This window comes from Tarenaya hassleriana, unplaced genomic scaffold, assembly GCF_000463585.1.
Source record: "Tarenaya hassleriana unplaced genomic scaffold, ASM46358v1 Cleome24, whole genome shotgun sequence".
Taxonomy (NCBI): domain Eukaryota; kingdom Viridiplantae; phylum Streptophyta; class Magnoliopsida; order Brassicales; family Cleomaceae; genus Tarenaya; species Tarenaya hassleriana.
Window position 1 is genome coordinate 418,372 of NW_010965696.1, and position 14,630 is coordinate 433,001.

At 39.7% G+C, this 14,630-nt stretch overlaps 3 protein-coding genes across 6 annotated transcripts; 1 reads left to right on the top strand and 2 right to left on the bottom strand.

The window, feature by feature from the left end:
• The first annotated feature begins 3,360 nt into the window (after positions 1–3,360).
• Positions 3,361–11,482, top strand: LOC104815613 (trihelix transcription factor ASIL2-like). 2 transcript variants are annotated; one of them, XM_010544074.2, is made up of 2 exons: positions 3,361–3,661; positions 10,482–11,482. In XM_010544074.2, exons 1-2 carry the CDS (start codon positions 3,512–3,514, stop codon positions 11,310–11,312), a joined length of 981 nt encoding a protein of 326 aa, XP_010542376.1. In that variant the 5' UTR covers positions 3,361–3,511; the 3' UTR covers positions 11,313–11,482. The 2 variants fall into 2 exon arrangements, with proteins under 2 accessions (XP_010542376.1, XP_010542375.1); XM_010544073.2 differs by lacking the exon at positions 10,482–11,482 and having other exon boundaries at positions 3,361–4,642.
• On the bottom strand, positions 4,751–6,504 carry LOC104815612. 2 transcript variants are annotated; one of them, XM_010544071.2, is made up of 5 exons: positions 6,396–6,503; positions 5,909–5,990; positions 5,542–5,808; positions 5,383–5,426; positions 4,751–5,097 (listed from the first exon to the last, which is right to left on the bottom strand). In XM_010544071.2, exons 2-5 carry the CDS (start codon positions 5,973–5,975, stop codon positions 4,912–4,914), a joined length of 564 nt encoding a protein of 187 aa, XP_010542373.1. In that variant the 5' UTR covers positions 5,976–5,990; positions 6,396–6,503; the 3' UTR covers positions 4,751–4,911. The 2 variants fall into 2 exon arrangements, with proteins under 2 accessions (XP_010542373.1, XP_010542374.1); XM_010544072.1 differs by having other exon boundaries at positions 4,930–5,060; positions 6,396–6,504.
• Positions 11,483–11,539: 57 nt separating the features above from the next.
• On the bottom strand, positions 11,540–13,309 carry LOC104815614. Of its 2 annotated transcripts, none has more exons than XM_010544076.2 (5): positions 13,174–13,308; positions 12,701–12,782; positions 12,334–12,600; positions 12,175–12,218; positions 11,540–11,892 (listed from the first exon to the last, which is right to left on the bottom strand). In XM_010544076.2, the coding sequence occupies exons 2-5, from the start codon at positions 12,765–12,767 to the stop codon at positions 11,707–11,709; spliced, it is 564 nt and encodes a 187-aa protein (XP_010542378.1). In that variant the 5' UTR covers positions 12,768–12,782; positions 13,174–13,308; the 3' UTR covers positions 11,540–11,706. The 2 variants fall into 2 exon arrangements, with proteins under 2 accessions (XP_010542378.1, XP_010542379.1); XM_010544077.2 differs by having other exon boundaries at positions 11,725–11,855; positions 13,174–13,309.
• Positions 13,310–14,630: the final 1,321 nt, after the last annotated feature.

The window sequence follows — 14,630 nt, forward strand, 5'->3', positions numbered from 1 at the left end:
AACACCGAGTCTACATGGCCCCCAACACAGTCCTAACCAGTCCTACGATCCCGAGTCTACCCGGCCCCTCACAAAGTCCTAATCAGACCTACCCAAGTGCTACCTAGACCCTAACAGCCCTAGTTAGACAACCAAAAGTCCCGACTAGACCATTACACGACCCTCATCAGACCTAAGCCAACCCTAGTCGACCAACCCCTGATTAGATGATCCTAAGTCCTAGTCAATCACCTAAAAGTCCTAATCATCAAAACTAAGCCAACCCCTATTGACTTACCAACCCCTGATTAGACTTTTAGCACCCTAATCAGACCTGAACTAAGCCTAATTGACCTAATTCTAATCTGATCAGACCTTATAAACGCCTAAAACCAACCCCTATAGACCTGCCCTGATCTAAACCGACCCCTACAGACCTATACCTAGTGATTCTAGACTTAACCAACCCCTAAGCCTACCCGTTTTAGTCGAATCCCAACTAATCAGACCTAACCGGTCAATGTACCGGACTCTATGACTCAAAACTATACTTAGGAGTCCTATCTAGTCCTAAACTAGATAATACCTAAATCTACAATCAGATACTAATCTGATCAGACCTAGACACTGTCTCTATAGACATTCTAAACCTCTAATCAGACCTAACCAAGTCTATTTTGACCTAATTGCCTACTGATCAGACCTAGACTAAGCTAGACTAACCCAAATTTGGCTAAACAAGACCTAAACAGCACTTACAGACCTATATCAGACCTAGACAGTCTACTACAGACCTGTAACCAGCTTATTTAAGCCTAACCCGACCTCTTACCCAGCTAAAACGTAGTCAAATCCACCTATTCAGACCTATACTGAACAGAAACCGGAATCTATGACCTACATTAGCACACCGAGATCTAACCCTAGTGAATTTTCACTAAACCAAGCCAAATTGAGTACTAGACCAACCTAGCAGGGTAAACCGATCACTACAGACCCTAATCTACCCTCAATTAGTCCACTATGCCCTAAACCAGACACCGTCAGACCTATATGGACCAACCTAACCCTAAACCAGTTAGTTCTAGTCCTAATTACACACTCCAGACCCTAAACCGATCTAATCTGGTCCTAAACCACGAATTCAGACCTTAACCTGATCAATACTTGTCCTATACCGATAAACCAGACCTAAATCAGACCTATTCCAGCCTATACCTAGTTTGATTTACCTAAACCGAACCCTATTGATCTAAACCCGGACAATTCTAGCCTTAACCGGACAAAACAGACCTACATCAGACCTATATCAAGTCTAAACCGGCCTACATTGACCTCTACCCGACTTAATTGCCCTAAACCAGTCTGAATTAGACAGAACCGAACAAATCAGACCCTAATTAGACCTAAACCAGCCTAACCTAGCCTGAATTGACCACAACCAGACCTAGATTGACCTAAACCAGACTCAATTGACCAAAACCGGACTCAATTGGCCTAAACCGGACCTGGAATGACCTAAACCGGACTCAATCGACCTAAACCGGACCTGGAATGACCTAAACCGGACCTAATTATCCTAAACCGGACCTGGACTGACTTAAACCGGACCTAATTGTCCTAAACCAGACCTAATTGTCCTAAACCGGACCTGGATTGACCTGAACCGGACTGAACCGGTCCAATTGACCCCAAACCGGACCTGAACCGGTCCAATTGACCTGAACCGGTCCGGTTTGACCTAACCGGTCAACTGTTGACCAATTTTGGTCAATGGTTTGACCTGACCGACCTAAACCGGTTCGATTGAAAAATTGAACCGGGTTTAATTACTCAATCGGATTTAAACCGGCTAAACCGGTTTAAACCGAAAACCCTAATTTCGGAATGCGGAAGCCGCCGAGTCACCCGAGTCAACCCGGTGGTTGACTCACCCCGATTCTCCGACTCAGCCGCGACTCGGCGAGTCACGGCCAATTTCGCCGGAAAATCGCCGGTTCTCCACCGGTTTTCACCCAGAAACCCTAGATCTAACCGCACACAGGCACAACTTACCTCCTCGGGCTCTGAACTCGGCTGATTGACTCAGCTCGAGTTAGATCCGAGACTTACCGATCTTCGTCCCACCGGTCTGAGCTCCGTCACAGGATCTTTCACCGCCGATCTGACCTTCTGACCTTCGCTCTCTCTGTTCCGAGCCCTGAAACACTCGAAAGAAACATCAGAACGCTCAGATCTAAAATCCGACGTACCTCGACTTACCTCGACCTTAGATCTGCCGATCCGCCGCTCGATACCGCCGTCTCTTCCTCCGATCTGTCCATTTCCGGCCTCCTTTTCTTGTTTCTATCTCTGAAACTCTCAAGAAAACACGTCAGAAAGTTCAGAACCGAAACCCTACCGGATGAACCTTACCTGGACGAATCGAGACGCCGTCGAGCCACCGCTTGCCCCGCAACCGGGCTCTGATACCACTTGTTGTGGATCAGCCCCGGTCGAGGTCCGCCTCGCCATTCTCTCCGATCACTCGTGTGTTTGAACGGAAAAAGAAAACAGAGGACACAGTCGAGATACGAGTTCAGCACCGAGCATAAAGCTCGGGCCTACGTCTCGGGAAGAGGAAGCCGCGTTCGTAGCTAGGGTTTACAACCGGAGTTTCCGCCGGAAACCGCCGAACGGCGGTCCCGAACACGGAGAAGCGAAAATCGCCTCCGTCAGAGAGAGAAAGAACCAGAACCGGAAAAATGCGAGATAGGGAACAACACAAAACCTAGGTCAGATTAATGACCTTAACAAATGACCCATTTGCCCCCTCGAACCTTCTGTTTCGCCCAGAAGCTTTGAAAGCTTCCACTTCGCCTGGAGACTTCGGGAACCTCTCCTCCATTTGGAGGCTTTGCTGAAGACACTCCACAATGAATACCTTTGTAAACCCTAAAAATTCCAATATTACCCCTAATTACATTATTCGTTAAAATTCATTTAATAAGGCTATTAATCTGAAATATGATTTTTAGTTCAGAGTCTTTTAATTGTCTAATATGTGATATCATTGATGGTAATTCTTGTATCTTTTCGTAATAAAGATTTACGATTGGTCTTTTTAGATAGAGCACTAGTTTGAAAAGATTATTTATATCTATAATCTCTTTGTTTATAAAGTTTAAGACTATGATTACTATTAGTTAATGTATAGTTGATATGATGTATTATACAGGAATGATGCTTTTATTTTTTCATAAATCTCATCGTTCAGTTTATTCAAATATTTTTCTTTTAGGATAGTCCAAATTGTATATTGATGCATCTATTTTGATCTAATCGTTTAATCATTTTTTAGTCACACATTCACGCGGTTTAATGGCATTTTCATTATTTTCTTTAAAGTCGTTGGGTTTTTTTTCTTTCATAATGGTATTTTCGTTATTTGGCCAATAATGTATGGTTTTTTCGAAAACCGAGATAATTTTTGGAAACCCTAGTATTGCTGATATTTTCCCAGCCCGATCGCCTAATTTTTCAACCGGCGTCCATGGAGGAAGACGGAGAGACTCCACCGGCGACATCACATTCGCCGGATCTGTCTTCTCCGCCGAGAAACCAAACGAAGCCGGAGCCACCGGCTTCTGCTCCCTCGTCTCCGCTGGACGCTTCGGCGTTGATGCCTCTCAGCCAGGCGGTGGTGGCCGGTGGAGGCGGCAATAGCAGCAACGGCAGATCTGGAGGAGGGGGGAGAGAGGACTGTTGGAGCGAAGCAGCGACGGCGGTGCTGATCGATGCGTGGGGAGAGAGGTTTTTGGAGCTGAGCAGAGGGAATCTGAAGCAGAAGCATTGGAAGGATGGGGCGGGGATCGTGAGCAGGGAGGGTTTCGGTAAATCTCCGACAGATCTACAGTGTAAGAACAGGATCGATACGGTGAAGAAGAAGTACAAGCAAGAGAAGGCCAGAATCGCCTCCTGTGGTGGCCCTAGCAAATGGGTCTTCTTCGAGAAGCTCGACCGCTTACTCGGAGCCGCCGCGAATTTTCCCAGTACCGGCGGCGGGGAATCCCCCCCCAAGATTCCCATGGGAATTCCGATATATAGCCGTTGGAATCCGTACCAACGCCAAGCCAAGGCGACACCGCCGCAGCAAGAAGGGGTTGTGAGAAGGTGCAATGAATCAACAGGGTGGCATTTCAGGAAGAGAAGCGCATCGGAGACGGAGTCGGAATCAGAGCCTGAGCTCTCCGGCGACTCCGGGGATAGTCTGCCGGCGCCGCGGCTGCTGTCGGCGAAGCGGGTGAAGATAGATAAGACGGGAGGCCGGGGAGACAGGGAGTTTGGGGAGCTGGTTAGAGCGATTCGGGGGTTCACTGAAGCGTATGAGAAGGCAGAGACGGCGAAGCTGAAACAAATGGCAGAGATGGAGAAGGAGAGGATGAAGTTCTTGATGGAGCTCGAGTTGCAGAGAATGCAATTCTTGAAGACCCAGTTAGAGATATCACAACTTATGCAAGACCAGAGCTTGAAGAATGAGAAAGAGTAATGGTGATGTAAGTATCTAACTATTTAGCGATTGTCCTTGCGATACTTCTATTCTAGCTTCTAGATTGCTAATAGATAGGATTGTTGATGTTGTGGATGTTCATCTTGTTAATCAAGTATAAAGATTCAAACTTTATCATCTCAAAGCAGAAGTATCTTCGGGAAGAAACAAGAACAATGTGAACACTTTTAGACTGATCAATGGGTTCGGTTTGGTTTGGTTTGGTTCGATTGGATTTCCTGCTTGAGCTTGAGCTTGAGCTGTAGACTTCAGTGGGTAGACAAAAAACACAACCCTGAAAATTCAGTTAGGCATACAAACAAACTAGTCCGAACCGAATTGTCTGAAAGAGCCAGTCTCTATATCATCTGAGGATGATTTCCGAAAGAACCTAGAAACAGAATTCAAAAGTCTTGGTCTTCTTTGAGCTTGAATTCCATTGAATCGAAGCCCCAAGGACGAGGCGACAAGGAGAAAGAGTCATGGCGGACGGGAGAGTGCCATGGAGTTGAGCTTTTCAGCCAGTCAGACAACTTGGGCGATGGCATCTCTTCTGATTCGTTGCAAAAGACAGGGTTCTTAGCATCCATCTAAAAGCAAATAATAACATAAGAGAGTTGCCAGAGAGTTTTGCCCAAAAGGTCAGAAGCTGATTTCAAGGTAGACAGAAGAACATGAAGGTTCAGTTCAATCTTGTGGGCATTTCCTAAATTTTGTATCAAACTTCATTGGATTTTCTAGTTGCGTCTCGCTTGAAATCGCATTTGCATTCCTGGGTTGTGATAGTTTCATCCTGGTTTCCCACCAATATATATATGACAGTTGCAGAAAACTAAGGTTTTGGTAAAGATAATTCATGAACTATACAGGCATACCGTTTTCGTGTTAACCTTGAGATGCTCTTTGTTCCTACTGGGGTCTGCACAGAGACAAACCAAAGCTTGGAACGCTTAAAATGGTTGGCCAGACAGTTAAGACAGAAGTCTGAAAAGGGATTAGATTAGTTCGAACATACAAAACCTAATAATATTTACCGTTTTGAAGAGCAATCAGATCAGAGAGGTGATCATCCCAGAACATCTGCTGTTCTTTGACGCATTTGCTGTGATCATGCAAGAACCTCTCCTCGGCTACATTGACTCCCTCCTTCTCAACAATCTTCCTCTGCTTCGATGAAGCTGCTGCTGTTGGGTGAGCCCCCGACTTGTTCGTAATATCGCCCAGAGCCTTGCGGTTTCCGAGTTTCTTTGGAGCTATTACCGAGCCTTTAGTTTTCCCACCACCAGCAGCAGCAACAGATTCTAAAATGGCAGAAATCACTCGTGTTATTAGCAAACTGGAACCGAAATCGATGTTCTAATCTTTGATGAATGCCGGATTTCGCCACACAAAATTTCGTACTTTTGCGCTGAAAGTGAGCATTCTCGTCGGAGAAAATCATCTGCCGGTGAATGGTTGGGTTCGCCATTCTGCTCTCCTGAATCTAAATGAACAAGGCTTGCCATGATCAAAGATAAACTAAAGAGAGAGAGGAAACAAAGGACTGATTTCTAATACAGTGATTGGGGAGTCCCGAAAAGCCCCAGAATCTCAAGAATCGAACACAAAAACGGATCAAAATTGCATGCCATCCGTAATCAGTCGAACCCTAAATTCGCAGGTTTGACTCCAGAAATCCAATAAGGAATTAAACAAAAAAAAAATGTACATTTCGCCGAACCCATATCACGCTTCAACAGATCACACCATAATCCCAAAGCAATATATAAACAGATACCGCCATGAATTCCCAAAGACCCGACAAGAGAGTATTATTCCTTTTCGCAAAAATTAAAATAAAATAAAAGATCGAAGAGGACATATGCATGACGCCGAAGACGAATTTTACCTCTGTTCGAAGGAAAACGACAAGAGTGTATTATTCGTTTTCGCAAAAAAAATCAAATCTGAAGATTACGTTTCAAGGTTTTTTCCCCCTTTCTTTCTGGTCTTTGATTCTCGCTATGGCGGAGAAGACGGACGGGTGGCAAAAATTCATTTATATACGTGGAAAAGGATATCTTACTAGCCGTTACTAGCCGTTGTAGTAGCAATAAGGGCCTAGGCTAGGCCCAATCAGTGGCTCTTGGCCCAATATTGCTTGATCTAAACAAAACCCTAAAAAAATACATAAAATTGTAAAAATCTTATATTTTCTCATATATAAATACTTTAATCGTTTAGATATTTCGCATAAAGACATCAATTTTATCTACATATATTTTTAAAAATATATATGAATAAACTGTTATTTAATAATAATTAATCAACATTCTGATTCATTATTCATATGATCTGATTCTTTATTTTTGGTTGAATTCCAATAAAAAAATGAAAATAATGGGAATGAAGAAAGTAAAAAAATTATATTTTTTAGTTGAAGACTGAATTCGAGCCGAAATGAAATCGAATTAAAATAACTTTTATAAAACAAAAATATATCAAGAAAAGAACGAAAACCAATCATGGGGGTCCATTTGCTTAGTTCTGAATTTAGAAATGAATCCGACGTTGACCTCTATCATATGTAACGAATCTAAGCACAATGATGGCTGCATCATATGTTATGATTACTATTATGGCGTTTGAAGATTTTGAAATGTCTACAAAACACATTTCAACTTTTCTCCTTTATAATAATTAGATTTATGAATCTATGAATAAAAATTCGTGACTAGATTTCTTGTTTTCGTGTGCCCAAAGCATTAGGAGTTTCATAGTTTACAAAATTTTACATGGAGTATTTGATATCCAAAAGTTTTATAAAAATTGATTACGTGTCAATTTAAAAAAATATTAATTCAATTTGGTCAAATCACGTCCTCACCGCTTCTGCGTGGGACTAAGTTTTTTTATAACTAGAAAGTTCACTGGATCTTCGACCCGACTACATCTTCCACGCACTGGGAACAACCTTTAAAGTACATCTAAGGGTCTAGAGAGCAACACCCTAAATGCTCCTCTGCCTCTCCAGTAGCTGGATTCAAACTGGTGACGGGGACCCGAGAGCAACACCCTTTCAACCACTCGCCCACTACTTACTGGGCGAGTGGTTGAAAGGGTGTTGCTCTCGGACCCCGATCACCGGTTCGAATCCATCTGTTGGAGAGGGATGAATGCATTTAGGGTGTTACTCTCTTTCTTATGCCCTTTTCTCGTATCTCGTGGGGATCATCATAAGCTTACTTTTAGGCTAGTTCAATAATCCGAGCAAGCGATATACTGAATTCCCTGTCATGTTCTTGAGTTCTTACCTGAATGTTTGAGTTGTTGGTTACTGATTTTCGTGGTTTCTTTTTTACGCACGAATTGGACGGAGCAGGTGAAACACTAACAAGATTTCAAGAAAGGAAAGATGGTAAAAGGCGGCGGCAGTGGCCGGAGAAACAGGAGAAACCATAAGGTTTCGTCCTCGGGACACGATGTTTCGTCATCGTCCTCATACAACTACAGAGCCCCCACCTCGTAAAAACGTGACGAGCATTCTGTTTTGCTTGTTCGAACCTAACCGTTGAAACGGGACGAACAAGGACTGTTGAGCCGTGAAACTTTCCGACCTGTGTCTGAATCCTACGATGGCTAAAGGATATGGCTTTGTTTCATTCATCTGATGGTGGATTATTCGACTCTACGCTTTAGGGTTAATATTGAGATCCGTTCGATCTCTTTGAATTTGTTATCCGAATTTGTTTTATTATAACGTGTTACACTCAAATCAAGGTTATGAGTTCGATTCCACTATTAGAAAGGAATGGATGTAATTATTTGTGTAATTAAAGACTAATTCTGAATCCAGTAGATTAAGTGCGCCGAAGGCCAATAAACTTTCTAGGTTTTTTGGGCAACCGGATATCCTGTGCCGATGCCCAAACTAATCCTAAGACTAGAGGAAAGTCAAGTGAATACCTCCTCCCCAACTTGGAATTTGAATTTGGGGCGGGACAAACACTTTGTACATCCATTTCAACGTTTGAACTATTCAGATCGGTTAACTTCCTAGTTATTAAAAAAGTCAAGTTTACATGCAAGGATTCCAATTTTATCATGTGCTGAAAATTAGCTTATTTGTATCTTTTAGGTTATTTGAGTTAAACGAGTCAAAGGACACAAATAAAAATGTTGTTTACCGACCAGATGTAGTTTCAGTTTATTCAAGGAAGTGAATGAATTGCTAAGAGAATATTCCTTCAAGCGCATGGGGGCTTTTTGGTAAATTCATATGATTATCCTCTCTCCGGCGACGGAATCTCCTTTTTCTTCGAACATCGACCAGATCTAAAGTCTAATCGGCCCTTTTGCAAATCCAAAAATCCATCTAGTAACACTTGCTGACCACCTTTGAAAATCCAAAAATTCCACTACTACCCCTAATATATTATTTGTTTTATTAATGAGATTCTAATTCTTTAAAATTTTAATATTTCTTTTGTTTGATTTATAGTTTATTTTAATTTCGTATACCAATCTCCATAATAATGACCTTTTGTTGATTGTAATCTAAAATATTCCGTTTTTCTTTTTTTCATCATAATATATTTATTTATTTCATTAATCATTCTATTTATTAGTAGTAAATCATTTAATGTTTCAAAGATTTTTGTACATATTTTTGTAATTCAATAATTTTTTAGATATATTTTAATCTTTGATATGTGACACTATCAAACCTCAAATTCAGTATTTATTACCACACACGTTTTCGAGATCTCTTCTTATTTATCTTACTATTTCTAATATTTTACGGATCATTTTTAATTCTCGACCACTTTTTACAATATTAACATGTTGAGAAGGAATATGAATGATTCTCTTAACATGTTATTAGTTGTTTCAATCAATATTTATTATCAATGAATAATATATGATAAAATTTTAATATTTAGTAAAGATAATTTTTCAATAAATTCTTAATTAAAATTCATTTAGTAATGTTCTTCTATTTATAATATTGGATTTGTAATAAAAAAATACAACTTGATTCTATTATTGTCATTGATCTTTTTAGATAGATCAATGGTTTGAATAGATCATATATTTCTATAATCTTTGTATTTCTAAAGTTGCAGACTATGATTACTATTAATTAATACATAGTTGATATGATACGTTATAGAGAAAGGATTATTTTCTTTTTTCTATAAAATCTGATCGTTTAATTTATATTAGATAACAATAGAATTATCCTAATATTTTTTTTATATAGGATATTCCAAATTGTATAATTGATCTATTATATTTATTATTTGTGGCATTTCATCTTCATTCAATATTGCTAATTCTTTTCCTTTGGTTTTTTCATAATTTTGATTTGTTTATTGGTATAAATATAAATAGTTATTTATGTTAAATTTTTGTATTATTTATCATTAGTTCTTTTAATTCAAAAAATTTTTCTCGTGTTTTTTCAATATCTATTTTACTGATTTAGTCATTTTATTACTTTATGTATTCTTTTAATTTTTCATAATTTTGTTTGTTTTTAATTTACTAATTCCCTATAGATGAATTATTTTATCAAGTTTCTTACTTAATTCTTTTATTTTATCCTTTTTTAATATTATTAGTTAGTTTAAAAGAAAAGATTTTATATTTTTTGTTCTACCAATAAAAATCGATCGAGTTTATAATCACACACTTATCACACCGTTTTAATTGTATTTTCATTATTTTCTTTAAAGTGTGGATTTTTTATATCTCAATGGTATTCTCGTTATTTGTTCAAAATATATGGTTTTTTCGGAAACCGAGATATTTTTTAGAAACCCTAGTATTTTTTATATTTTCCCAGCCCGATCGCCTAATTTTCCAACCGGCGTCCATGGAGGAAGACGGAGAGACTCCACCGGCGACATCACATTCACCGGATCTTTCTCCGCCGAGAAACCAAACGAAGCCGGATCTGTCTTCGGCGTTGATGCCTCTCAGCCAGGCGGTGGTGGCCGGTGGAGGCGGCAATAGCAGCAACGGCAGATCTGGCGGAGGGGGGAGAGAGGACTGTTGGAGCGAAGCAGCGACGGCGGTGCTGATTGATGCGTGGGGAGAGAGGTTTTTGGAGCTGAGCAGAGGGAATCTGAAGCAGAAGCATTGGAAGGATGTGGCGGAGATCGTGAGCAGGGAGGGTTTCGGTAAATCTCCGACTGATCTACAGTGTAAGAACAGGATCGATACGGTGAAGAAGAAGTATAAGCAAGAGAAGGCCAGAATCGCCGCCTGTGGTGGCCCTAGCAAATGGGTCTTCTTCGAGAAGCTCGACCGCTTACTCGGAGCCGCCGCGAATTTTCCCAGTACCGGCGGGGGGGGACCCATGGGAATTCCGATATATAGCCGTTGGAATCCGTACCAACGCCAAGCCAAGGCGACACCGCCGCAGCAAGAAGGGGTTGTGAGAAGGTGCAATGAATCAACAGGGTGGCATTTCAGGAAGAGAAGCGCATCGGAGACGGAGTCGGAATCAGAGCCTGAGCTCTCCGGCGACTCCGGGGATAGTCTGCCGGCGCCGCGGCTGCTGTCGGCGAAGCGGGTGAAGATAGATAAGACGGGAGGCCGGGGAGAAAGGGAGTTGGGGGAGCTGGTTAGAGCGATGCTGAGGTTCACTGAATCGTATGAGAAGGCAGAGACGGCGAAGCTGAAACAAATGGCAGAGATGGAGAAGGAGAGGATGAAGTTCTTAAAGGAGCTCGAGTTGCAGAGAATGCAGTTCTTGAAGACCCAGTTAGAGATATCACAGCTTAAGCAAGACCAGATTTTGAAGAATGAGAAAGAGTAGTGGCGGTGTAAGTATCTAACGATTTAGCGATTGTTCTTGCGATACTTCTATGCCAGCTTCTAGATTGTTAGTAGATAGGATTGTTGATGTTGTGGACGTGTTCATCTTGTTAATCAAGTGTCAATCATAAAGATTAAAACTTTATAATCTCAAAGCAGTATGTTCTTCGATTTTGGTTTGATTCTGTTCGTTCGCTTGGATTCCCTGTTTGAGCTTGAGCTTGAGCATACACACCCTGAAAATTCAGTTAGGCATACAAGCAAAGTAGTCCGAATTGTCTGAAAGAACTGTTACAATGTCGACAAAGAGATGGATGAAATCCTGACTATTGACTGTAAGAGCCAGTCTCTATATCATCTGGAGGATGATTTCCAAATGAACCTGGAAACAGAATTCAAAAGTCTTGGTCTTCTTTGAGCTTGAATTCCATTGAATCGAAGCCCCAAGGACGAGGCGACAAGGAGAAAGAGTCATGGCGGACGGGAGAGTGCCATGGAGTTGAGCTTTTCAGCCAGTCAGACAACTTGGGCGATGGCATCTCTTCTGGTTCGTTGCAAAAGACAGGGTTCTTAGCATCCATCTAAAAGCAAATAATAACATAAGAGACAGTTGCCAGAGAGTTTTGCCCAAAAGGTCAGAAGCTGATTTCAAGGTAGACAGAAGAACATGAAGGTTCAATCTTGTGGGCATTTCCTAAATTTTGTATCAAACTTCATTGGATTTTCTAGTTGCGTCTCGCTTGAAATCGCATTTGCATTCCTGGGTTGTGATAGTTTCATCCTGGTTTCCCACCAATATATATATGACAGTTGCAGAAAACTAAGGTTTTGGTAAAGATAATTCATGAACTATACAGGCATACCGTTTTCGTGTTAACCTTGAGATGCTCTTTGTTCCTACTGGGGTCTGCACAGAGACAAACCAAAGCTTGGAACGCTTAAAATGGTTGGCCAGACAGTTAAGACAGAAGTCTGAAAAGGGATTAGATTAGTTCGAACATACAAAACCTAATAATATTTACCGTTTTGAAGAGCAATCAGATCAGAGAGGTGATCATCCCAGAACATCTGCTGTTCTTTGACGCATTTGCTGTGATCATGCAAGAACCTCTCCTCGGCTACATTGACTCCCTCCTTCTCAACAATCTTCCTCTGCTTCGATGAAGCTGCTGCTGTTGGGTGAGCCCCCGACTTGTTCGTAATATCGCCCAGAGCCTTGCGGTTTCCGAGTTTCTTTGGAGCTATTACTGAGCCTTTTGTTTTCCCACCAGCAGCAGCAGCAACAGATTCTAAAATGGCAAAAATCACTCGTGTTATTAGCAAACTGGAACCGAAATCGATGTTCTAATCTTTGATGAATGCCGGATTTCGACACACAAAATTTCGTACTTTTGCGCTGAAAGTGAGCATTCTCGTCGGAGAAAATCATCTGCCGGTGAATGGTAGGGTTCGCCATTCTGCTCTCCTGAATCTAAATGAACAAGGCTTGCCATGATCAAAGATAAACTTGACAGAGAGAAGAAGCGAAGAACGCAGATACAGGGACCAGAGTTCCCAAAAAACCCAGAATCTCAAGAATCGACGGATCAAATTTACATACACTACCTACCCTTAATCAGTCGAACCCTAAATTCGCAGGTTCGATTCCAGAAATCCAATAAGGAATTAAACAAAAACTGTACATTTCACCGAACCCATGTCATGCTTCAACAGATCACACCATACTCCCAAAGCAATATATAAACAGATACCGCCATGAATTCCCCAAGAACCCATGAACAACAAAAAACCAAATACCCCAAAAAAAACAGCATCGCAAGATCGAGGAGGACAAAATGCTTAAAGACGGAGATGGATTTTACCTCTGTTCGAAGGAAAACGACAGGAGAGTAATATTCCTTTGCGCAAAAAAAAAAAATCAAATCTGGAGATTACGATTCAAGGGTTTTTTTCCTTCCTTTCTGGTCTTTGATTCTCGCTATGGTGGAGAAGACGAACGGGTGGCAAAAAATTCATTTGTATACGTGGGAAAAGATATCTCACTAGCCGTTGTAGTAGCAATAAGGGCCCTCACTAGGCCCAATCAGTGGCTCTTGGCCCAATGTTGCTAAAAAACCTAAAAAACATCAAATTGTAAAAATCTTATATTTTCTCATATATAAATACTTTAATCATTTAAATATTCCCATAAAGACATCAATTTTCGTACATGATTCTATCGATTTTTTTCAAACATACATAATTAAACTATTACTTACTGATAATTAATAAATATTTTGATTCATTAATCATATGGTCTGATTTATTTTTGGTTGAATTCCAATAAAAAATGAAAATAATGGGAATGAAGAAAATAAAAAATTATGTCTTTTTAGTTGAAGACTGAATTCGAGCCGAAATGAAGTCGAATTAAAATAACTTTTACAAAACAAAAAAATATATCAAGAAAATAACCAAAACCAATTTTTGGGGTCCATATACTTAGTTCTGAATTTAAAAATGAATCCGACGTTGACCTCTACCATATGTAACGAATCCGAACACAATGATGGCTGCGTCATATGTTATGATTACTATTATGGCGTTTGAAGATTTTGAAATGTCTACAAAACACATTTCAACTTTTCTCCTTTATAATAATTAGATTTATGAATCTATGGACCCAAATTCGTGACTAGATTTCTTGTTTTCTTGTGCCCAAAGCATTAGGAGTTTCATAGCTTACAAAATTTTACATGGAGTATTTGATATTCAAAAGTTTATAAAAATTGGTTAGGTGTCATTTAAAAAAAAACAAATTAATTCAATTTTGGTCAAATCCTAATCAAAATAAAAAATAACCTAAAAATTGTGATAGAAAAGAGGTCTTGAGTTTAATTTATATAGTATTCTAAACATAATGAAAAAATGAGATTAAAAAAAAAATCATTGGTTATAACTTTTACACAATCGAATAAAAAAAATAACGGAAGAAAAAGATAAGGCAAAATCCTCACCCCTATTGTCTTGTGTCCGGAGCATCACAATCCATATCTTTAAAAATAACGGTTTTATATTTTTTTTTTCATTTCAATTTGAATTATTTAAGTTTCATTAGAAAAACCATTTAATTTTTTGTTTTTTTTCCATTTTTTCAATTATTTTATAATGTATTTTGTGTTTGATTAATTTTTATTTTAAAAATTATTTTAATAAACCATTTATTTTTTTTTGTTTTATTCCATTTTTTCAATTATTTTTTAATGTATTTTGTGTTTGATTAATTTTTATTTTAAAAATTATTTTAATAAATTTTGTTATAAACTCGATTAAAATACAA